The sequence below is a fragment of the Nyctibius grandis genome, chromosome 5 (assembly GCF_013368605.1).
Source record: "Nyctibius grandis isolate bNycGra1 chromosome 5, bNycGra1.pri, whole genome shotgun sequence".
Classification (NCBI taxonomy): Eukaryota; Metazoa; Chordata; class Aves; order Nyctibiiformes; family Nyctibiidae; genus Nyctibius; species Nyctibius grandis.
The window spans coordinates 59724859-59748815 of NC_090662.1; the positions used below are offsets into that span (position 1 = coordinate 59724859).

Below are 23957 nucleotides of genomic sequence, written 5' to 3' on the forward strand. Positions count from 1 at the left end.
TCGCCGCGCGCTGACACCATCAACGGGCGCCCGGCACCACTCGCCCCCGCCCGCCGCCAATGAGCGGCGCCGCATCGGCTTAGGCGCCCGCGGAGGCCGCCTGTCTTGCCCATAAGGGAGCCGCAAAGAGGAGCCCGGGCTACGGTGGGGCTCCGGTAGAGAGGGGGAGGCGGTCGACAACCGAGGGGGGAGCGATGCCGCGGCTGGCAGGACTCGCCCGCCCGTCGGCGACGTCCGCTTCTAGAACGTTCCCTCCACTGCGCGGCGGCGGGGCGGGGCCAGACCTTGGGGTGGGCGGGGCTCGGCGGACGGGGGCGGGGCCTCGGAGTGGGCGGGGCGGGCTGGAAGCTTCCACGGCGCCGCGCGGCGGTTGGGCAGGGAAGCGAAGGCGCTTGGGCCGTCGCCTCACCGCTGCCGTTCCGCCATGGACTCGCGCAAGCTGAGCGAGTTGCGGGCCTTCGTCAGGCTCTGCAAGCAGAACCCGGGGCTGCTGCACACCGAGGAGCTGGCCTTCCTCCGCGAGTGGGTGGAGAGGTCGGTCACGGGCCGCGCCGCCGTGGTGGGGGCCGCGAGGGGAGGGGAGGGGAGGCGGGGGGAGGGGTGGTCTACGCGCGGGATGTGGTGGGGGGGAGGGGGTGTGTCTCGCCAGCCGCGGGGTGGGGGGGAGGGGAGGTGGCGCGTGTCGGCGCGCGGCCCCGCCGCGTGGCCGGGAGTGGGGTCGCGGACGGGCGCGGACTGTCGCCTCTGCGGGTCTGGCCCGGTGCGGTCCGGCGGGTCTTTGCCGGGGCGGGGGGGCAGCGGCCCCGGTGCGCTGCCGCCTCCCCTCCCTCCCCGCCGCAGGGCGCGCCGGGCTCACAACTCGCGCCTTTAAGAGACTTCTGTTATTTTTTGGTTTGGTTTTGTTTTGTTTTGTTTTTTTAAACTCCGGCTATTCCCGTTGCAAAAGCCTGCCCCCCGGCCATCTCGGTGGCTCGGCTTTCCAGGCTGGAAAGCCCCAGAGTAACACTTAACCGAGCTAATTCTCGCATTACGCGGCGGAGTTGGCTGGCCTGGCTTAAAAGGAAGCCGAGTTTGTGGGGAGGTGAGTGGCGTGGATTTACATCCTGGTACCCAGAAGCGTAAAAAGCCCTGACAGTTTCACACACGCGGGACGGTTCCTGGCCAAAACGCGTTTTGCCCTTTGAAGTTTCGTGTATCGAGTAGTTAAACCTTGCTCCCCTGTGAGGCACTAAGCACGGCTCTTTGCGCCGCATGTCGTATGCTGTGCACGCGTGGCCTGTCCCAGCAGATGCTTCTCAATATAAAAAAAATCCTTGAGTTCCACCCTGAGCGCCCAGAAACACCAGGCTGGAAGGGTTGAGGTCCTTTGCTGCTGGCAGAGAACCCACTGAACCCCTGTAGGCAGCTAGGGTGCCTCTGCTTGGCTTTAGTAGCTACAACCCTCGCTACTCAGCTCTGAGAAGTGAGGAAAGTCCTTGCAGATATGCATTTTATGAAAGGGGAAGTTAAAAGAATTTTTATGTAGTGACAAACTGGGATTTGTTTTAGAAAATTTGCTTTAAATTTTAATCCGAAGGTATTTTAACTGTGCTTTCTGCTGTATAGTACTTGTAATTAGTTGAAAAAGGGGCTTTGTGTATCTATATATATATAAAAAAATTGGCATTTCACAGTATGCCATACAATGAAAATGGCTATGATGAACTATTTTTTTTTTAGAGTGATGTTTAAATTTTTTTATGCATCTGAATATTAGTGTGGTTGTAAAACCACTCCTATTTAACTTCATTTGGCTTTGCACTACTGATAGTAGCTGCACCTATGCCTGAGAAGGAGATGCACGTCTGTTTTATCCTACTGCAGGTCTTTAGTTCCTTTCGCTACTGTGTAAAAGACTTCAGTGCCTCACCCTAGGTTACTTCCATGCTTCTGTGGTGTAATTCTGAAGGTGTGAACAGAGTATTTTGGGAGGGAGAGGAAGAACACTCACTTGACCAAAGAAAGGGTTAGGGAATGGAAAGGTGATCATCTGGTTTCTAACTTTCTCTATGTTAATGGGGAGGGCTCTAAGTTCCGGAATAATTTTGAAAGTTTGTATTTGGTTAATAGAAGGGTGCTTGTATTATAAGTATAAAAATTAGGTTTTGAACTGTGGAATGTTTTTTTCCATGTAAAATCTTCACTGTATGTCTTTATTGCAGAAGTTAAAAAAAAAAATCAAAGTAGAACCTCCTATAGCTCTCAAGTTTTCTGTTTTTCCTTACATATTTGAGCTAAATATTTGGGTAAATTATACACTTGGATATTTGGAGTGGTAGCCAAATTACTTTTCATGTCAAACTGGAAGTTTGGTGGGTTCTCCTCTGCTCTTCCATCATAGTTTTGTTTGCAGTAGGACTATTAAGTGCATTTATAGGGTCGTCTTAGTTTTTGGAAACTGCATGGCCTGGCTTGAGGTGGAAATAAATTAGATGAGTCTTATATCTCTGTTAGGCTTACCTGTATTAATCTGGAAGACAGGTTTAGTCACCAAGGTAATATTGTGAGTGATTACAGACTAATGACTAAAGGATACTGAAATCTATCATTAAATTTTTCTACTAAAATTCTGATGACTAATTTGATTTATTTTTCCTTAAAGCTAATGATTCTAACTCAAATGATGCTAACTGCTCATAAAGCCAGGATGGGATGCTTTATTTCTGACTAGCTGTTAATATTGCATCAGAAACCTTAAGTCTTATCTGTTGTCATGCACTTGTTTTCTTCTAACCTTTATTCTGTCTAGCTGTTGTATTTAATTTCAATATAGATGCTATCTGTATAGAAAGCATACAGCAGTGTATGATTATGTTTGGAAAGTGATTTGACATCCCTTTTAGTCATGCCTGCTTTTTCATAATTGCATAAAAGTACAAATATTTTTACTTGAATTGTTGTGAAATGAGTCATTACAGGGAACATGTTTCAAAAACCTGCAATTGAGCAAAGAAACAATAGCGGTCCTTAAAAGTAAAGCACAGAATCCCTAACTGATGAACAGGGCTTTTTGCCTTTTGTTGTTGTTATTTTGTTCAAATAGATTGTGACCCTTTTGAATTCATGGTAATCCATTTTCTCTCTAAAGATAATTTTGCTGTCAGTGCTGAAAGTGGATGCAGAAATAACAATTGCAGTTCTTCCAACAAGTCATAAAAGCAGCACTTCTCATCACTGTGATGAGTGGAAGTATGGAGTCATTGTTGCAATGGAGTCCTGACAGCTCCAGAGAGTTGTTACTGGCATTGCACAACTCTGTTTTAGCACAAAGGTTTAATTTAAAATCTTTTTTTTTTATTTGTTTGCGTGTGTGCTGTTTTTACAGCTCAGTACCTGCCTTTTCCTACAAGAGCGTCTCGTATATTTGTATACCATTGAGGTTAAATACATTGCAAACTTTGCATATATACTTGCTGTGCATTTAACCATTGCAATCAAATACTGGTTTAAGGGATTTTAGAGTAACTTACTTTTGAATTGTTCTGTGATTGTAACTCTAGTTTAAATAGAGGATAACTGGATAGTAAAAACATTTTCAAGGACTAGGAATGAAACTGCTTAGCCCTGGCAGTGCATGAAATAGCATATTATAAAACGTACATATATATTAGTTAAACGTATCTCATAGACTCTTCTAAGCTTGCATAGTTTCTGGGAGGGATGTGAAGAGGGCAGAGGAGACTGACCAAGTTGTTTCAGCCTTGGGATGATTCCAGGTGTCAGACTTAAAACCAGCTGATCTTGAGACTGATAATTTGGAATTGCTCAAGAATTTGATTCCTGTGGGGTTTTTTTAGCTTGAGCTGTTCTTAAATACATGATTGGAAGCTGGGAATGTTATTGACATTTTTGAGTTAGAGGGTTCTCAGTCTTTTTCCAGTAAGCCAGGCTTTGAAAGAGTCTTACTGTTCACAAAAAAAAAAAAAAAAGAAAAAAGTGTTGCCAACAAGCGTTAGATGGATTTTAACTTGTGAGCATTGTGTTACCCTGGATATTAGCTATTAGTACTACTAAAATGCTTCAGAATTTGTAGTTTACTTCGTGCAGAAGAGAAGTTCCAAGGCCTCCCTAGACAGTCACTGTAGTCCTAGAGAAAACTCTTCGACTTCTACAGAGTGGCAGAGAATTGTGTACTCTATTGTCAGCCTACGAGGGTAAAAAATTAGGAGGAACAGTTACTACATGTACTGTGTTTTTTTCCTAGCTCTAGAATGACTTATCAGACTGCAGTTGTTTAGTCCTGCCGTATAACTCAGATTAAGTAATGTCAGCATGCCAGGGACACATCTGAATTTTTGCAGTAGCTTCAGAAGATGCCATTTTTGGTAACTGGTGGTATTTTTTCTTGACAATTTATCCTTGTAAATTAGAGGTAGTGTAGTGCTGTTTGCTTACCTTTTGCTGCAGGGCCTTGTGCCAGGACCTGTCAATCTTGCCACCTCCTCTTCCCTCTGCTACCCTCTTTCGCCCAGTTCATCCTTGTCCCATCCTGTCCCCACCATCCAGGTTTGTTTTCAGCCACCTTGGGGCCTGACTGTGAGATGGGGCTGGTGACAGGAGGGAGTAGAGAGGGGAGAAAGGGACTGCAGCGGCCTCACTTAAGAAGCTGGAGGATCTCATCCTCAGGATATAGTTTTATGTTGCATTAATTCCTGAAAGCAGATATCCTGCACCCTTCCAGTTCCTCCTGCCCACTCCTGTTTGCTCACTGCCTTCTCCACTTCCCTGCATCACATCTAACCAGTTGTGTGGGGCCCCAAAGAGTTGGTCGAGCCTGTTGAGTTGATAGAAATGTCCCCTGTCCGGTCGTGTCCCCCCCCCAGCTTTGGAATGTGTGTGTATGGCTAGAGCAATTGAAAACTATCAGTAGATGGGAAAGGTAGTCCTTGTGGCAGCCTGCCATTAGGTATGATTAGATGTTATATGAAAAAGCTGCAGAATTCAGCCTATGCTTATTTCTGGCTGCTAACCAAAGTCGATACAGAAGTTTATTCTATATTGAAAGAATGCTGTCCGTACAGAGAATGCCCCTTAACTTGTAGTGCAGGGAAGGCATGAATATTGCAATACCTAAGAGAAATGAATTCTTTTCTAATTTTAGTAACATCTACAATAATAATACTCAGTTTTGACTTAATACATAAGTTACATTTTAAGGAGAAAATCCATTTCAGCCAAGGAGGCAGCTTTTCCTTGTAAGAAAGGATGGGTGGGTGATGTGTGATGTGCATGACTGCCAGTGACAGTGGGGTTCTAGATGAAAGATTCAACAGACACAGTGTGCATTATGTTACACTGAGAAAAGCATGGTGGATGTGTGCTTTTTATTTGCTGGTTTCACAGTGAATTGGATCATCGTGTTTTGTGTCACAACAAAAAGCTGAGATTATCAGCAGGATTTGAATCAATAAAACACATGTCGCTATTTTGATAATCTTGTTGCTTTGTTTTTTCTCTTCTCTGTTTTGCTGAAAAGTATGGGAGGCACAATACCGCCTGCTCCAGCCAATGCTTCCACAGAGGAGACAAGTAAGGTGAGATATGAAGAATTTATCATTGAAAACTAACATTTGGATTCTCTGCAAAAATTACTGAGCAGGAGGAGGGAGAAAATTGCTGTCAGTTTTCAGTCAAATAGGGTAGGTGAATATGCTAGGGTAAGTGACTGGGAGAGTTTAGTCTGAAGCCTGCCCATTGCATGTGGTAGATGACTTGTTACAGGTGGCTTCCTAGTTAATTTCAAGTCTTATCGTGCTCCATTTCCCTATTTCTGAATGCCTGATGTTCTGTGCAATGCAAATGCCAAACAAAGTCTTGATTTTTTTTTTTTTTATGTTCTTGCTATCTGTTTATATACCTCTTCTGTAGTCGTTATTAGATAACATTATAATCTTTGCATGAGAAGAAGTATTAGCAAGCATGATAGGTAATGAAGTGAACAGCTGAACTATCAACTTTTTAAGGCAGTATTGTGGAAGAGTTTTTCGTTGGTTTTTGTGCATTTGTTTTAAGGGAGATGATAAATTTGGCTACTATATATTTATAGCAGGATTTTCCCAAGCTTGAAATTCTTTTGGAAGAGGTAGAATTCTTTTTTTGTGGATTTAACAAGACAGTGGATGCTGGAATTACTGGCTAGTTAGAACTGTATGGAGGGATTGTGTATATGTAGTGAGTATAGTCTGTGACACTGAATATGAAGACAAGCAGCTTATGTCTGTGATAAAGCAGGACATGCTAAGATACGGGATTCAGAGGAAATTACTAATATAGTTAGAAGTTCATAGGAAAGCTTTTAAAAAAACATTATGTATAAGTGGCAAAGATCTCTGACCTTGGGAAATGGAAACAATATTTTGATCACTGACACCAGCTTATTGTTCAGTGCTAAAAGACCTTAGCTTAATAGTATTAGATGGAGAGAATTTTTGATCCAGAGAATGTGTGAGGGAAAGCAGGAAGATTGGAAGGGTTGATTAGTATTCATTGCAAAACTGGTTCTGAATTGGGTATTATCTGGATTATTTGGTTTTGATTATTACACAGTTTGAAGGACAGGCTTTACTAATAATAGAAGTTCATGAGTCAAAATTTGGGCTCTGAATTATTTGCGAGCGTGATAGACTTGATCTGAGAAGAGGAAAAAGGAGATTTGTATCTTAAAACTAAAACAGTTTAGCTGTAGAGCAATCTGATGCTTTGAAGATCAGTTTTGGATTTTCTGATGCATTGTTATTTATTAGAGTGGGAATAGAGTATCAGTCAGAAATAATGTATGCTTACAAATACATTTCTCTTTCAGGGCAAAGCAGAGGAACGGCCAGAGGAGCCAGTTAAATCACCTGAACCAGAAAGTGAAGAGAGTGACTTAGGTGTGGAAAATAGATGACTTTTATCACATTTCACCAATTTGACCCTGATTCTGGAAATCCTCTCTGTATCTCGAGCTTAACCTTGCTTTTTTTTTTTTCCCCCAGAACTTGACAATGAGGGAGTGATTGAACCAGACAATGATGACCCTCAAGAAATGGGAGATGAAAATGTGGAGGTAAGCACAATATTTTCAATGTCTGTGGCAGTAGGAAAGATAGGGAGGGGTTTTGAGTTTAGTCAAGGATAGCAGCTGAGGGGGGATGAGTACTATATTAGCTAGGTAGCCAGCTGTTGCTTTGGCTCTTTTTCTCCTAAGAAGAAAACTTACTGTCTTAAAAATACAGTCTTGTCTTATTCAAGGTTAGAGTCCATCAAAAAGTTCAGTGAGGAAAATTGGGTCAGCAAACACCCCAAAAAATTATCAAAACACCCAGGAAAACTAGATATGTAGAAATATGCCATTATTCAACTTATCTGTTGAGCGTTTTCTAGCTAAAAATAATGGTGGCTAATGCCTTCAAGCTGAAAGCAAAGTGGTTTGTTTTTGTTTTTTTTTAACTATGATTTCAATGCAAATTAAAAACAAGATTCTGGAATCAGAAAACTGGAGCTCCCTTTTTTGGTGCTGTTTTAGCATGGTAATTCTGGCCTGGATGCTACAGCTTTTGGGGTTTGTGTGTGTTTTTCATTTTATTAGGTAACTGACGAGATGATGGATCAAGCTAATGAGAAGAAGATTGAAGCAATAAATGCTCTAAGTGAAGGTGATAAGTTGTTTTTTAGTACATATTCAAGGACATTAGATTTAGTTCTCCTTTTAAAAAAAGAAAGTAAATATCTAGGACCATTTTTGAATGCTTTCAAGGAAGAGAAAACTCACTTCCTGTTGGATACCCAAAACTATCTAGAATATGAAACCTTCTTTTAAGTACTGTCTTCCCAATGTAGCTGTAGTTTTGGGCAAGGTTGGGGGGAATGAGGTACTGCAGCATCTTAATTACAAATTGATCGTTATAGTACTTCCCTACATACTATGATTGGTGTCTCTAGTGGTTTCTCAATGCAGTGAAAAGCTGTGTAATAAAGAGGTGACATCCCATTTGATTGCATACAAAGTTAAATATACAAATTTAAGTGGGAAAAGTCTTTCCTCCCCTCCAGCATTAATTTTGGAGTTTGTACTTTAGTAACATAGCAAGAGGGAGAAATTGGTTTTCCTTTGTTGATAATCTTCCGTTTAAGAAGTGCCTAAGGACGTAACGCCCTGTAAGGCAAGTTTGGCAATTTGGATGTAATTTCATTACGTAATGATTGAGAGTTTACTGGTGCTCATATTTAGGTGAACTTCAGAAGGCTGTCGACTTGTTCACAGATGCTATCAAGCTGAATCCTTGTTTGGCCATCTTGTACGCCAAGAGGGCAAGGTGAGTCATTATAAACTAGTGATTTATGTTTCTGCCTGTTCTATTATTTTCCTTAAGGAACCTACATATAGTGGCAACTTGAGGATCTATATAAACTTAAACCACATGAGGGAAAGAGAAAAATACACTTCATGCATTTTCTCTTATATGTGATTAACCAGATTTGCTGAAGCAGCCATATAAAGAATCTTGATAATAGAGTAAGTAACAGAATGATGTTCCAAAATGCATTGTGATAATATGGCTTTTGGTGTGTTGAGTTACAATGATGCTGGATAAGAAACACTTCTAAAATCTGAAGTTTATTCTGGGGTGAAGAGGATGATTGAAATCATGTCCTGTTTAGATGCAAAGTTAATTGTGGATCATGTGAATTCTCTCCCTGTTGTACCTGCTAAGTGAATTTGTTCACTGTGAAATAGACTTGTTCAACTGTCCTGCATTTGAACAGGACACATCTATTTCTCAACCCATTCAATACCCACCTTACTGCTATTTACATCTACCAGGCTGCACATAATGCATTTGGAACATGGTCAGATTTGATGTGTGGTAGCCGTAGCTTCATCATGCACAAACCTATTTATCCTCCTAATTCTTGAGGAGGGCTGGGCAGAACCAGAAGTTCCTACAGATTTTTTTTTTTTTATCCTTTTACACAAAAAAACACCAACCATGGATGATTTGATAGTTTAGTGGATCTTTTCTATAGCAAGGTATAATTCAAAGAAATGTTCAGCTTTTGATGACTTTCATGTGATTAATTAGTGTCCTTTAACTGTTCCATTCTAGTACATGTTAACTGGTATATGCTTGCTGTTTTTTTCTTTCCATATCAAAGTTTTTGCATGTAACACCACTTGTGTACCTTAATACACTGTTATTGTTGTTGCCATCATAGTAGTATTTTTAAAACCTCTTATCTTCTCACAACTGGGATTAGCAATGAAAAATAAGAGTGTTGGGAGAAGTTTAAAAGTTAGCTCAATTTGGTCTATTGTAGAAATAAGCAAACAATATATTAGGATATTGTAAAACCTGCAGTGTAACAGCAGTGCCGATCAAGCGCTGTGAGTAATCCACCTCTCCGGTGGACTTGGGTTTTGGTTCTGGGGAGTTTGTGTGTTTGGGAGACTACGTTTTTTGTGCAGCCAGCAGCACTGGAATGTTTCTCATTGGTGAAGTGTAGCTTTGAGACAATTTCCTGACCTATTTGTTTCTAGAAGAGAGCGTGTGACTTTGTGTTTGCTTTATAACAAGCCTTAATGATGAAGTTACTTACAGGCACTCTAATTGCTGATAAATTGTTTTCAAGTAGTTGTAAAAGGGCAGAAGTTCTGACTTGGAGTATCTTGAATATCAAATACTTCTGTCAATTCAGGAATGTGTTTTAGTGTTTCCTTCAGAGACATTTAATTTGGAATGCCTGTATCTCCTAAATGTGCTGCCCTACTAGTTAATCTGATATGCTTGTGTATTGTAAAATTTGCAGTTATTTCAGTTAACCAGCAAAGGATTGGGGCTACTTTCTGGGTTTGTGTTTTGTTTCGCCTCTCTTAATCTTGATGACTCATCTGTCTCCTTTTGTAGTTCCTGCTGATCCTACTCGTGCTTTCTTTGTCTTACTGTTTTAAAGACTATGTAATATGACATGCCTAATATTGTTGTTGTTTTGTTTAAATTGCTAGTTGACATTGGCTATAGACTCCACAAACACCATGGAATTGAACCGTCCTTTGCATTTATGTATCCTTTGCTTGTGCACTAAAGTTACTCTTGCTGGCAAGGCTTGAGTCTGAACAATGAATGCTTTCGCTTCTTGCTAACGATTCATCTACAATGGCAGGGGAGAGGGAGGGGAGAACTAAATTTCAGTGACTTCATTATCGCTATGCAATCTTTTTGAACTCGGCTCTTTGAATGTATTATGTCACTAGCTTGCCTGTTAGTCATCCAAAATTATTTCCAGCTTAAGTTAGTAACTTGGTATTTCAATAGTACAATAAATGTTCTTGTTCCCACAGTGTTTTTGTGAAGCTACAGAAGCCAAATGCTGCCATTAGAGATTGTGACAGAGCCATCAAGATTAATCCTGACTCGGCACAGACCTACAAATGGAGGGGGAAAGCACACAGGTAATGAACTGCACCTGTAGTTGATACTCTCTCTACTTACTTGGCGGGGGGACAGTTTTGTTTATGCATTCTCTCCTTTATGTCTCTGAACTGTCTGTCTTGTACCTGAGAACGACAGCCATGAACCATTGTGCTGAGTGTATGGCTTATAGGAAAGAAAGGATGATGGTGATTTATTGATGGCAATTTATGAGTAGTCCTTTTGGCACTGTTGTTTTTTCTCTCTTTTTTTTTTTTTTTAAACATATCTTCTAATGGCTTACTGCTGTTCTGAGTAGCATTTTCTAATAATTTGCTAAAGATTATGAGTTGTAGGACTGTGGGTTTTATTTGTTTGGAGGTCTTGTGTTTTCACTTAGTTCAGTTTTTATTTACTAACCTATAATTCTCAAACATTTCTCTGCTGCCCTTATTCCATTAGATCCTAGAGCTCTTTTACATAGTAAATTAAACTGTGTAGTTATTAAGGGAACCATTTGTTGCAATTGAAGAGTGGTATTAAGCAAGCAGTGTAATTATTTAAAATGGCATTAGGCCAGTGTGAATCCCCCCCAACTATAGTTAAACCTTTTTTTTTTTAAGTTACAATAAATCAACAACAAAAAAATAAGGTGACACATAGGTCTGTATAAAGTGGAAGGAGTAAATGCTAATAGAACTTATGGAAAAAAAAGGCATTTTAAACACTGTTCAGAGAGTAGTTTGTTAATGTCTACAGTTTTAATAAACTGCATGGACCCTAAGAGTGAGAAGACTGGAGCATAGTTTGGATTAACACCTGTAAGCAAAAGTGCTTTGACCCTTTAGGAAATACTACAATTTGCTTAAATTTTTGATTATCAAGAGTTTGTATAAATTAATAGTTATGAAGTGCACACAAGTAGCTTGTATGACCTCTTTAACTAAGACATGGTGCATCCAGTTAGCTAGGATGGATGTTTGAGTGCTTAGTGAAGAGGGTCCACTAAGCTTGAGGTACTAGTGACTTAGACGTGTACAGACCAATGAATGTGTAGTTTTACACTGAACATGTGCCTAGTGGTGCAGAGTATTTTTGTTAGTGTGCTTGATGTGTTTAGGTAGGGTACATTCTCCCCGTTAGACCCTTCTTGTTTATAGCAAACAATTACACTAGCTGATTGAGGGGTTTTTCCCTCATTTTTACTTCAGGCAAAAGTTATTCTAAGGGTATGAAGCAAGCAAGTATCCTCTAATAGCATTGGACTGTGCAGGCTACAGAAAACACCATCATTATTAAACTTTAAACTTCTTTTACCAGTATAGCTGCAGGTAAAAATACTGAATGTCGTATGGTTGTACATATTTTGAAGAACTATAAAGGTTCAGTTTGCTTTTTCCTTCTGAATGTTGGTGTCTTCTGAATTCCAGACTTCTGGGTCACTGGGAAGAGGCTGCTCATGATCTTGCATTAGCTTGTAAACTGGATTATGATGAAGATGCTAGCGCCATGCTGAAGGAAGTGCAACCAAGAGTAAGTAGGGAGGCATAATGGAGGTTCCTCCTCTATTTGTTTGAGTGACATTGGTCCCTTCAAATTCTTCCAGTATGCATTATCTTCTGCGAATGTGTTCATCTGTCATCTGACATGTCAAACTGAGTTTATAAATACTTCTGTGTCTTCAATCACAGCTCTTTATGGCTGTGTGTAGAGAAATTGAGTCTCTGGGGCTGGGCATGTAACTGAACTATGAAATAAGAAGTTCCTTTTTTAAAATCTTAACAGAAGAATATGAAGTAGTTGAAGTTTGCCAGGCATTTTAGATTCTAGACTAAAACATTCAGAAGAGCAAGAGAACACTGTGATAATGGTTTTTTTCCCAGAATGTTTCTGAATTGATCAAAGCTTCATCCTGAACATGTTTTACAAAGGAAGCATTATTTGCTGTGATTTGTACTTTCATTAGTCTACCTCAGGAGGGCAGCATAGTCTCTGTAAGGCTGGTCTCAGCCTTTCTCAAGTTACTGACCCCAGCATTCTTCTAAGGAAGAACTTTTGTGTAAAAAATGTAAGACTGTTGATAGCAGGCTTTCTTTTTCATCTGCTTTGCATATTCCTTTAAAGTGGTTGGCAGACCACAGACTGCAGCTGTGGCATTGTTTTGGGGTTAAGTGGCAAGGTTGGGGGGTGGTGGAGACTGCAGGGCTGGCCTCTTGTAAGAAAAGACGTGGGGCTGGCCCTATGTCAGATGGAGCCAGTTCCAGCTGGGTCCAAAACAGACCCACTGCTGGCCAGAGCTGAGCCAGTCAGCGATGTCAGTGGTGCTTCTGTGATAACATATTCAAGAAAGGGTTAAAAAATGCAGCACAACAGCTGTGAGAGAGAGGAGAGTAGAGGGGAAAAAAAATGAGAGAAGCAACCCTGCAGACACCAAGATCAGTGAAGAAAGAAGGGGAGGAGGTGTGCCAGGCACGGGAGCACAGAGTCCTCTGCAGCCCATTGAGAAGACCACACAGAAGCTGGTTTTCTAGCAGGAGCTGCAGCCCATGGTGGACCCATGCTGGAACAGTCTGTTGCTTAAGGACCGTACCCTGTGGGGAGAACCCACGCTGAAGCACTTAAAGAACTGCAGCCTGTGGGAAGGACCCACATTGGAGCAGTTTGTGAAGGACTGTATCCTGCTGGAGCAGGAAAAGTGTGTGAGGAGGAAGGAGGGGCAGAGGTGCAGTGTTATGAACTGACCACAGCCCCCAGCCCCCTCTGCTTTTTGAGGTGAGGGGAGGAGGTAGAAGAGTGGAGACTGAAGGAATGAAGTTGAGCTTTGGGAAGAAGGGGAATAGGGGAAAGGTGGTTTTAGTTTTGTCTTTGTTTCTCATCATCCTACTATATTTTTCATTGGCAATGAATTAAATTAATTGTCCCCATGTTGAGTCTGTTTTGCCCACGATGGTAGTGGATGAGTGATCTCCCTGTCTTTATCTTAAGCCAGGAGCTTTTCCATCTTTTTTGCTTTCCCTGTCCTGTTGAGGATGGGGAGTGAGAGAGCGGCTCAGTGAGCATCTGGCAGCCAGCCAAGCTTAACCTACCACATGCATAAACATTCCTGTGTCTAATAACTTCAGCTTTCAGTTTTCCGACCATGTCTTTGTAGAAGACACTGTCTCCAGCAAAACAACAATGGAAACCATCTTACAACCTATTAGTCTTCTGTGTTGGAGACTATTGATCTGTGGTAAATGTAAGTAGGTCTTAGGTCTCAACCCTTGTTATAAGAGGTACTCTTAATGCTTGGCTAAGGGGGAACCTTTTATTTCCCAGTTAATCTGCCCATGCATAAAACCAGCAGAGTATGTCTGTGATACATTGAGGGGTAGTTGCCAGCTGTGTGGAAATTTGTGTATGTAGCTCAAGGAAAAAATGTATGATTTTTTTGTGGGCGATTTTTTATCTTTAAGTTAAGGTGATCCATTCACCTAATTTATTCACTTCTGGCTTTCCTAGCACTTTTTAGTTTGTACCACTTTCAGCTGAAAGTCTGACTCAAATTTTAAAAATGCTTAGTTCATTTTGAGAAGTATTTAAAAACAATGAAAATCAAGACTTGGGAAACTCTTTATGCTTCATTAAAATAAAAAACCCCAGAACACTTACCTCTCTCAATGAACTATTGAATGGCAGTAACGTCAGGTTCTGGTAACATGTACTGCATTCAGTATCAGAGAGTCCTGCTGCCTGCAGTGTGCTTTCTGTGGCAGATGTACGGAAGAATGATCTGGTATGGAATGAATATCTCCTAGATAAAATAACTTGTATCGAAACTTCACTACTTATAAAATCATTTCTTTGTTTAAAGAGTATTCTGAAAGAGAAGAGTATCCATTGCAGTAGTAGTTAGTATCTCTGTTCTTGAACCTTGATTTTGCTGGTTTTTAGTTATAGGGGTATTACAGGGTAACCATCACACACAATTTGTGAAATCATGAACCATTTTTTGCAATGCTATATAAGGATACATTCTGGTTTCAGGAAAGCAGTGCTACAGTTAGTGTTCTATTGTTACAATGAGTGAGGAGCCTTGGGGAGTTCATTGCTAACTACTCTCTTCTGCTGGGGCTGTAGATTTGATAGACTTGAGAAAAAGCTAATAATAGGAAGCTAACTTTCTCCCCACCAGCCCTTTCTTGGTTTGGTTCAGGTCTGCTTACATCTAGCTGTATATGCTGCAAAGGCATCTGGAACAGCAATAACACTATATAAACCGTGTGTGCAGGGAGAATTATACTTCCTGTTGTTGTGGCAGTGAAAATTCCCTTTTCCAGGGTAGTTGCTGCTTTTAGCCATGGAGAAATTAATATTTCAGCATAAAAGCATGAAGGGAGGTGGAATGATAACATGTTTACATTCTAACTATGCTGGAAGTCCCAGAGCTTTATAGCAAAAAAGTATACTAGAGTGCGTGTTCTGGTGAATCCAGTTAGGGCCAAGTAGACATGAATAACTGCCATAGAGAGCAAGCAGCAAATGGCTCCTAAAACAAAGGGGCTTTTAGGATGTGAAGTCAAATCTTATTTTTAAGAACAGGTAAAAGTAGACTGTTGCACTTACATGTATTTTGTATTGAAATACATTGTGTGATATGCTAGACATGTATATGAAATCTTGGTATTCTACTGTAACAGGCTCAGAAAATTGCAGAACATCGCCGGAAATATGAGCGGAAGCGTGAAGAAAAGGAAATAAAGGAAAGAATGGAAAGAGTGAAGAAGGCACGGGAGGAGCATGAGAGAGCACAAAGGGTGAATACTTAGGCTTTAATATTTCTTAAGAATTTGGAGGGTGTCATAGTTATTTTGGTTAAAATGAATTGTAGAGAAGAATGACTTTCATTTTAAGTCTTATAATTAAATTTTAGAGAGTTGATTTTCTGTCTTGGTTACTTGACCAATAATGAAATCTGGAGAAGAGGGCATTGTACTGCATCTGCTTTTATTGCTTATGACAGAAAAACAGGCTCTGGAATCTATACTAATCCTGTATTTCAAGAAGTCAGTTATTGTATTGACTGTACCAGTATAGTGTTCACTTGTAGTACTTACGCCTCCCGAAGTGGGAGGTTTTAAATTCAGGATGATACTTTGCTTCTCTTGCTCACTTCCTGACACAGTTTGCTTGCTTTTTCTTCATGCTTTACTGATATATTTTAATATGTTGGGTGAGGGAGTTAGTTCTAAAAATGTAAGTTGAGGAGCTAAAACAAATCATACAGTTCATATTCAGCAAAAACATACTCTGCATAACTATCTGCAAAACCATACTGAAGTAAGAATAGACATTGCAATTTCTTGTCAGTGGTTTTGTATATAGTGAAGTGCTTTGTTTATTGTGATAGCCTACCTGTCTGAAACAGTCTCAGCTATTTTTTTTCCCCTAAAACCAGTTGAGCAGTAGAAAACAAGCTGTGGTTCCATTGCTTTGTGTGGAATGATGTGCTTTCATCTGCAGGAGGAAGAAGCAAGACGACAGGCAGGAGGAGCTCAGTTTGGTGGCTTCCCAGGTATTTTATTTTTAAGGACCAATGCTTGAGGTAGAGGTGACTGTTATTTTCATGTGGAGTATTATAACCACAGTTTTTATAGTGTTTGTTCTCAAGACAGAGAGAAAAATATTTTATGAAGTTTAGAACTTGTCTACAAATAACTCTTTGAGCACTAGTGGGAAGAGAGATTGGATTCTTCCTCTTAGAGGAGTGATTCTGGGTAGCAAGTAGAGGGAAGACAGAAATCAGTAATGATGGATAACAGAATGAAAGGATTTAGGTCTGACTAAACAACAAACGTGCAGTATTTGCTTAATAATATGTGCTGAAAAACTAGTATAAAAATGTTCTCCAAATTACCCAGGGTGCCTTGGACCCATTCTGCTTAAAAACAATAGTTTTAAAGTTGAAAATGCAGATTGAATATTAGGGAAATTGTGCTGGTTGCAAGCTATTGTTGAACAGAATAGTTTCTCAGAGGAGGTAGTGCAGTTTAACTTCTAGAAAAGCTGTCCTTGAACAGTTCCACAAAAATCGGGCTTTCCATGTTATTTTTGGGTACAATAAATTCGGAGAAACAAGAGTAAGTACTAATGCTCTTGAAGGCTGAGATGTAGTTGAGGTAGGCTGCATGCATGCTCCAACCGGATCAGCTTGTCAGGGGAACCAAAGAGAGACCACATCTACCCTCCTCAGCACAGCTGGGGTAGCTGCTGATTAAGGATTCAAAAATTGAACTTCAAGCATTTTGCTTCAGGGATTTTTTTTTTTTTGTTTTCCTTTTGTGGCACAATTTTTTCAAACCTGAAGTTCCCACCAAGTGTGGAATGTGCCTGGGACATACTGCTGTTGATCTTCTTTTGCCCTGAATTGTTCACCCCAGACATTCAAACTCCTTATGGTCCTGGGCTTGAGACCTACCTGATTTAAGTTAACCAGAAAAATAACTGCATCTATGTATAAGGTGTTAGAACCTGACACAAGTCCCCTATTCAATTGGGTTCAAAACATGGATGAAATAAGATGTAGGTCTTCACACAAAGAGAAGGTGAAGATCCTGCTTTCCGTTCAGTGGAGCAGCTGTAGCCTTATGGAGGACATGGCTTTAGAGGTGTGGCAAAGGAAGTATGTCTTGGTCTCTCTCAGTGTGCCTCCTGTATAGGTGAATTAAATGTTTTTCATCATGCAATCATCTTGTCTTGGTTTTGCAGGTGGATTTCCTGGGGCTATGCCTGGAGGTATGCCCGGAATGGCAGGTATGCCAGGTCTCAATGAGATTCTCAGTGATCCAGAAGTCCTTGCGGCCATGCAGGTGAGTATTTGTTAAAATCAAAGCTAAATGTTCTGAACGAGGGAAGAACAGCACCCATGAGCTAAGGAAGAAAGATGTGACCTAGATAGCAATGGGATGCTTGCTTATTTCTGTTGTGAAATTCTCTCCTTGTGTGTGTGGCACCAGACTGTCTGGAATCAATGTTAGCTATTTTTCAAACTGATGGGAGCATAATTAAAGGTGCCTCCCCTCCCTGATACTCACCTATGATAGGCAAAACTATGTGCTGTATAGAGTTGTTCATCTCTTTTGAGTCTCTTGAATGGTTATTTTCCACATGGTATATTTCAAGTGCTCCTTTTTGAATGCACACACATTGTGGTGAGATAATTACATACAAACAAAAAATGATTGTTAGTCTTGTTGCAACACAGTATATTACAATAATATTGAGATGAGAATTGCCTTTCTATTTAGGGGATTAAATGTTTGGTTTTTGCCAGAGGGAAAGTAGTATCAAAATAGTTCTACGTCTGTCATTTTCTAAATTCATGTTCAGAAAGCTTACTTCCCCAGTGGGCTTGATTAATTGCCCAATTAATTAATTGCTCAATGTCATGACTACTTTCACACATGAAAAATATTCCAGCAGATTAAATAGAACATATCTGACAATGTCAGTTCTAGGGGCAGGTAGGCTAGGAAAAACCTGAGCTATGTAATTATATTTGTGTACTAATATGATCAAGTATAAAAGTGTTTTGTTACTTTTTGTGAATTGCTGTGGGTAAACTAGTTACGTGTTGTTCTCAGCTCATTGAAGAGCTATGATCCCCATCTAAATAAAAGCATCACAAGGGACTGTTATGTGGTATGCCTTGAAATCACAAAAAAGGCATCACTTTCTATGCAGAAATTCATGGGTTCCCTTAATGGTTTCTGGTGTTTGGAAACATACCTTTGCTTAGGCTGCCACAGTCAGCGATGTTGACTTGCATCCAAACCATCCAAAAAAACCCCATGACTTATAGTTGTATTTGTTACCTGGCTAATGCATGCTGTAATACAGGAGTTTGAAATTAGAGTTGCTGGAAAACAGGACTTTGAGGTACAGCTAAACGTTAAGCGTTTGCCACGTGCCTTTAAGAAGACTCCATTTCATGCTGACTATATATACCCCAACTTATTGTAGGACTCTTGCAAGAATGTGTGCTGACAGCGTTTTCTGGTAATGCAGGCAGGCTTTAACACGTAGAACCTGTTAGTAAAGCCCTGAGTCTCTTGCTGACCTCTTTTGTACAAACTTTACATCTTGATGTGATTTATTCAGCATTTCACCTATGTCTGTGCTGCCGCCTTTTTCTGAAATGTCCAGCTCGCTATTCTGGTCCTCTCTGAATTGGCAGAGTAAACTTTAGTCTTAAGAGACAGTAGTTTCTACTGCTTGGCTTCTACTCAGTGCAGTTATGGAATATGTTGATGGATAATGGTAGCTGACAGCTATTACGTAGGTTATCTGAGGTATTACAAAAAAATCTGAAGATACTGAATCACACAAGTCTCTCCCAAATCGCTAATCTTAAGATAACTATTTTAAGTGGCTGTACGTAGAGGCTTTTCACAGTGAGGAGTTACTGCTGAAACAGGAGTATTGTCTCATCATCTTTGAGACTATTCTCTTTGAGCTAACATTGAGATATGCCTGAGTCTGCTAACATCTTGGTAAACCTTACAACTGTGTGTGCCTGAATATGAGCTAGATTAAACCGGTTACGCTGTCAACTTCAGCTTGTAATCTGTAGAAGCAACCAAAGAACCAGATATGGCTGCCTATGGACGTGTTTATAGAAGTTATTGCTCATCATTAGCATAAAGATAAGAATCTCTGCAAACTAGTATAAAATCTTCTTTCCCGATTAAGATTTCTGGTTCCATTACCTGAAGATTCATTGTATTCAGGATATTACCTTTTTTCTTTCTTTCTTTTTTTTTTTTGAATTGTAGCTGATACTAGTCTTTTATGCATAAAAGACTCAAAGTGGCAAAACCTCTGTTGCATTTCTTTTCATAGATTCTTAATGGTATTAGTTGTGACCTTTTGCAATGACTTCTAATGCATGTTATTTTAGCTCATTTGCCCCTAAGCTTTTTAGTCTCCAGAAGAATTGGCTGAATTTTTTTGTGTGTGTTTTTCTTATTTTACTATTTTGGCTATCCAGAGGGTTCTGTAGTACTTCCTGTCTTGCATGTGCAGCTGCTTTCTCCGGACGTGACATAACATTTGTGTTTTGGAGAGCTGTCATGGGTCAAATACAAGTTCTTTTCAAAAGGAGTGATGTGTAAGATGAACCTATGGATTCCTTATTTGACATGTAGACGTTAGACCCAGACTTCCACCAAAATATAAGTTGGAAAAAAGAACAGTGATAACTTTTTCCATGGAAATATTTTTCATCCTTCTGCAACTAAAGACTAGAGCATTAGAAAACTGAATGTCTCAGTAATGCTGTTTATACAATGGTTCCCATTCTACCTTATGTACTAAATACTTCCCTATGGAAATGTTGATATCTTCAGTCTTAAACTTTGTTCTGATAATATTGCTCATCAATGTGAAACCTTGGATTTGTTAAACATTTTTATAAACACAGTCTAAGGTTGAGGGCTTCCAGGGAGTTGCATAAGCAGAGAATAATTTCCTTGCTGTGAATTTACAGGACCATAAAACACGTAGCATAAAATTGGATATTTAACATTCATTTAGGCCTGCTTTGACACAAACCAGTGCCTAAGCTTACTCAGCTTCTTGTTCCAGATTCATATACAGGTGAAAACACAAATTTAACAACACAACATTATCTTTATAGTCACGTGCCCTATTTTGAAATCAGAAACTCAAGAAGTTTGAGGTTGTGAAAGTCTTTTTTTCTTTGCATAGGAATCCTGTAAAGTGGAGAAAATATATCTAGTGTCTGTTTTCTGAACTTCAGCATCCTATTTTTCATAGACTGCAGATTCCCTTTTGTGAGGGAGACAAAACACTTGTAAATCCTTCTAACAAAAGATAAGACTTGCCATTTGCTTCCCAACACGTATAAAACATGACTGAACCACGTGAGTGATTTCCATGGAGTCCACACCTACCAAATGCAATTTTGGATCAGCCTTGTTAAACAGCTTTTGTCTGTGTCTGATGCTAGAATAGATAAGAGGGTGGTGTTACTGTAGCACAGACAGCTCTGAGAACACCACTTGGTTTTTGATGGTTTTTAAAGAATCCAGCTGTGGTAGCAATGGGCTAGAAGCCTAGGGAAGATTGTATCTTTCAGTGAAACTACTTAAATGAGCTAGAAAGAACAGCAAATGAAATTATAGCTGATGCAGGTGGTTTGTATTGGACATAGTAAACTGCTTGTACCTGAGCTGGATTAAAGAAAACTTGAATCTTTGCAGAAGTTGCTTATAACAGAAATGTTCTTCCAGGCTGAGAAGCAAAATTGGTCTTTACAGGTTTATTAAAGGGCACTGTTCAAAACATACACATGTAAAATGAGTAAAACCAATTTAGTTCAATGGGGGCCAAAGGTGTACTAGAAGTACAGAAAGAAGTGTTAATGCTTCTCATACTAAATAGAGGAGCTGAAGTTGGTATTCTTTCGACCACTGACTTTAATGTATATGTGAATATTAACTGCAACACAGTAGCGTGATGAGAGATAACTAGGTTCTTTTTCCAGTTGTGATTTCTCAGAGGAGGTGGGGAATGACTGAGAATTAGATGCATTTTTTTTAAAGCCAAACATCGCCACATCATCTGCTTACCATCCAGCAGATTGACATTTCTGCTGCTAGAAGGAACAGAGGTGAAAGGGATGAGTAGCAGCTATTGCTCAGAGGAGGGGTATCCTATCATGCGTACACGCACAGAGCTCCTGCCTCCTTCAAAATGCATTTGAACAATCCAGTAGGCGTGGCTGTGTTTGATGGTTCCTGTTTTGGGGGAAAAGAGCTCTTTTATCTTATGCCCCTTCTCACACATTGCACTATTACTGTAACAAGTTCAGTAATGACTCTGGTGTTTACTGATGCAGCATTAACAGCATGCACTACATCATTGGGTTCTTTTTAGAGACCTCTTGCCCAAAACTCTAATCTAGTCTTGTCATGTGAAAAGCTGAGCAAGACTAGATTTGTTCTGGAACCACCTAACCACTAACTTTTGTAGACTTGTTTTATAAATGCCCTAATTTTTTTCTTTTTGACCTGCAGGATCCAGAAGTTATGGTTGCGTTCCAAGATGTTGCCCAGAACCCAGCAAATATGTCCAAGTACCAGAACAATCCCAAGGTCATGAATCTCATCAGTAAATTGTCTGCCAAATTTGGCAGTAAACCATAAAATCCCTGGTTCTTAAAAAAACATATCTGAACGGGAAGAATTGGATTTGGCTAACCAGTGTTGCAATAAAACAAACCATTGTACGTCTGATCTTCTTAAGAGGAGAAACGGGGTGTTCTAAGGAGAACTGCTCTCTAGCCCCAAGCATTGACTTCATTCAATGATTGGTTTATAGCACCCAAATTATATTCAGATGACAGTTTCAACCATCCCTCCTTGTCCAAGAGCTGCAACCTTCTATTATAAGTATTACAGACAGTTTCCTCTGAACGAACACTCCTGTAAGAAATTGTAATATTCCAGGAATGCAAGATAAAAACCTGCTGTTGTGTTGTTTTGGATTTTTTTTTAATTACTCTCAGTGAGCAAAGAGGAAAGAACTTTAACAGTTGAAGTCTATCTTTAATCCTCTTAGGACAGAAAAGTTGGCCTACTCACAGACAGAAAAGGTGGGACAAGTCTGAAGAATTAACTGGATAAAGGAATTGTCTGCAAATACAAGTCCTTATTTTTTTTTAAATGGGTGGCTGACTTAATACAGCTATTAAAGTTATCAGTATAACCATGCTAGCTAGGTACACACTGGAACTTCTGGCAATAATGCAAATAATATAATATTTTGATCACCACAACTGTGTAGCAAAGGTACAATCCTATCCTTTGCACAACCTGGCATGAAGTACGTATTGCAGAGGCCACAGAGGTTTTGTTACTTGCTCAATTCTTGTCCAGCACCTTTATGTAACATTCTATTTACCAGTCTGGGCATGGGAGAGCAGCTTACTGTCTGTGCTTGTGCTCCTGTCTTTTGCCAGTTGACAGGTCCTCCGCTGGTTGCACTCACCCTTCCTTGGGGCCATGCTTACCAGGTTTCATCTATTTGGAAACTTTAGGGAAGGAATCTTGTTCCCATCACTACCTCTGTCCCACTGAATGCAAGCCATCCAGAACATGTAAATGCAGAGTTATAAATCAGTGAAGGGGAGAATACCCAAAAAAATGCAGCTCTGGGTTCTGAGTCGGTTCGAGTCCTTACATGCTTATTGATTAGAATTTCTTGGCCAAAGTCCTGCTGTCTGTTTAGAGGTGATGACTCTACCGCATACTGCAGTCTTCCATCTTTTCTTGTATCCTTTTCTTTAAAAAAACAAAACAAAAAGCTGTTGCTGTGGTTTCATACTTCCATGTTTTTGAGGCGCGTGATACAGAGGAAAAGGTGAAGTAACTAGAGCAGACAGAACATTCTTCTAACACTTGTGGATTAACAGCATGGGTGTCCTTGAAGCGGTGCCTGTGCTGATGATGTTCAGTTGATTTGCCTACCAATAAAGACAGTTGTTGCTTCTGTTTGTCTTAGCTAAACCATCTCTCTGTGGAAAAATGACCATAGTTACCTATTCCCCACTTGAGTCTCAACATTGGTGTTACTCTTTTGTAACTCTGTATCTTAAGCCATAACTGATGTTACCATATTTAAACAAATCTGGATTGGTGTAGGAACTGGACAACAGTTGCAAAAAATAAATCCCCAAATGCTTTTTCTCATACTAATGACCTTGCAGAATGAAATGTGAATCTTTTTGCTTAATAAATATAGTTCTGAATACTTCTCTTAGCCTTTAAAAATAAAGTATGGTTTTGAAAAATAAAGCTTTTTGGGTTTGTGTAACTTTCTCATAAAACCTATTTTGCTTAAATTAACTGTGGAAGTGCTTCAATTAAACTGTATCTATAACTTGTGGTTTAAATTGGAACTAAATGCTTAAGGGCTTGTCTTCATGACCAAATGAACTTAAGTTATGATTGAGTGTTGCAGTGTGCCTGGCTTTTGGTCATACTCTTGATCTCCTTTACCCAAGAGGAGACACTTGAAGTAGGTCACCCCTCAGTACAGGCTGAAACTCAACTTCTTCATTCAGGCTGGTGCATATGTGCTGTGCTTGAATTAGAGTATCTTAAATGTAGATTTATTCCTTACAGTTTCCTGTTGCTCCATCTTGGCTGTTGTTTCTGTCTACCTATGACAAGTCAAAAGTAGGAAGTTACCCCTAGCTAGTAGAAATGGTCATATCTCTGTCCTGCCTCTTTGCTTACGCGCTAGTTTCCCTTATTCAAAGCTTTGACTCAAGAAAAACATTCTCCCTAATTTTGGTGTTAGCATTAGCAATCTAGCTGAATTCTTGTTCTTTGGGAATGCACATCCCATGACTCCCTTGGTGCATGGATTTTTTTGTTTTTAATGTTATCCAGTAAGTTAATTGAGCAGATGTGTGGGCCTTATCTCAGTTCCTGAAGTTGGCGTGTGGACATCTAAGCAGAT

At 40.1% G+C, this 23957-nt stretch overlaps 1 protein-coding gene across 1 annotated transcript; it reads left to right on the forward strand.

Annotated features, from left to right (window-relative positions):
- The first annotated feature begins 329 nt into the window (after positions 1-329).
- ST13 (ST13 Hsp70 interacting protein) lies at positions 330-23287 on the forward strand. The gene is made up of 12 exons (XM_068400880.1): positions 330-534; positions 5516-5573; positions 6842-6911; positions 7017-7087; positions 7610-7676; positions 8252-8336; positions 10361-10471; positions 11861-11963; positions 15110-15226; positions 15933-15984; positions 17178-17278; positions 21509-23287. The coding sequence occupies exons 1-12, from the start codon at positions 425-427 to the stop codon at positions 21635-21637; spliced, it is 1074 nt and encodes a 357-aa protein (XP_068256981.1). The 5' UTR covers positions 330-424; the 3' UTR covers positions 21638-23287.
- Positions 23288-23957: the final 670 nt, after the last annotated feature.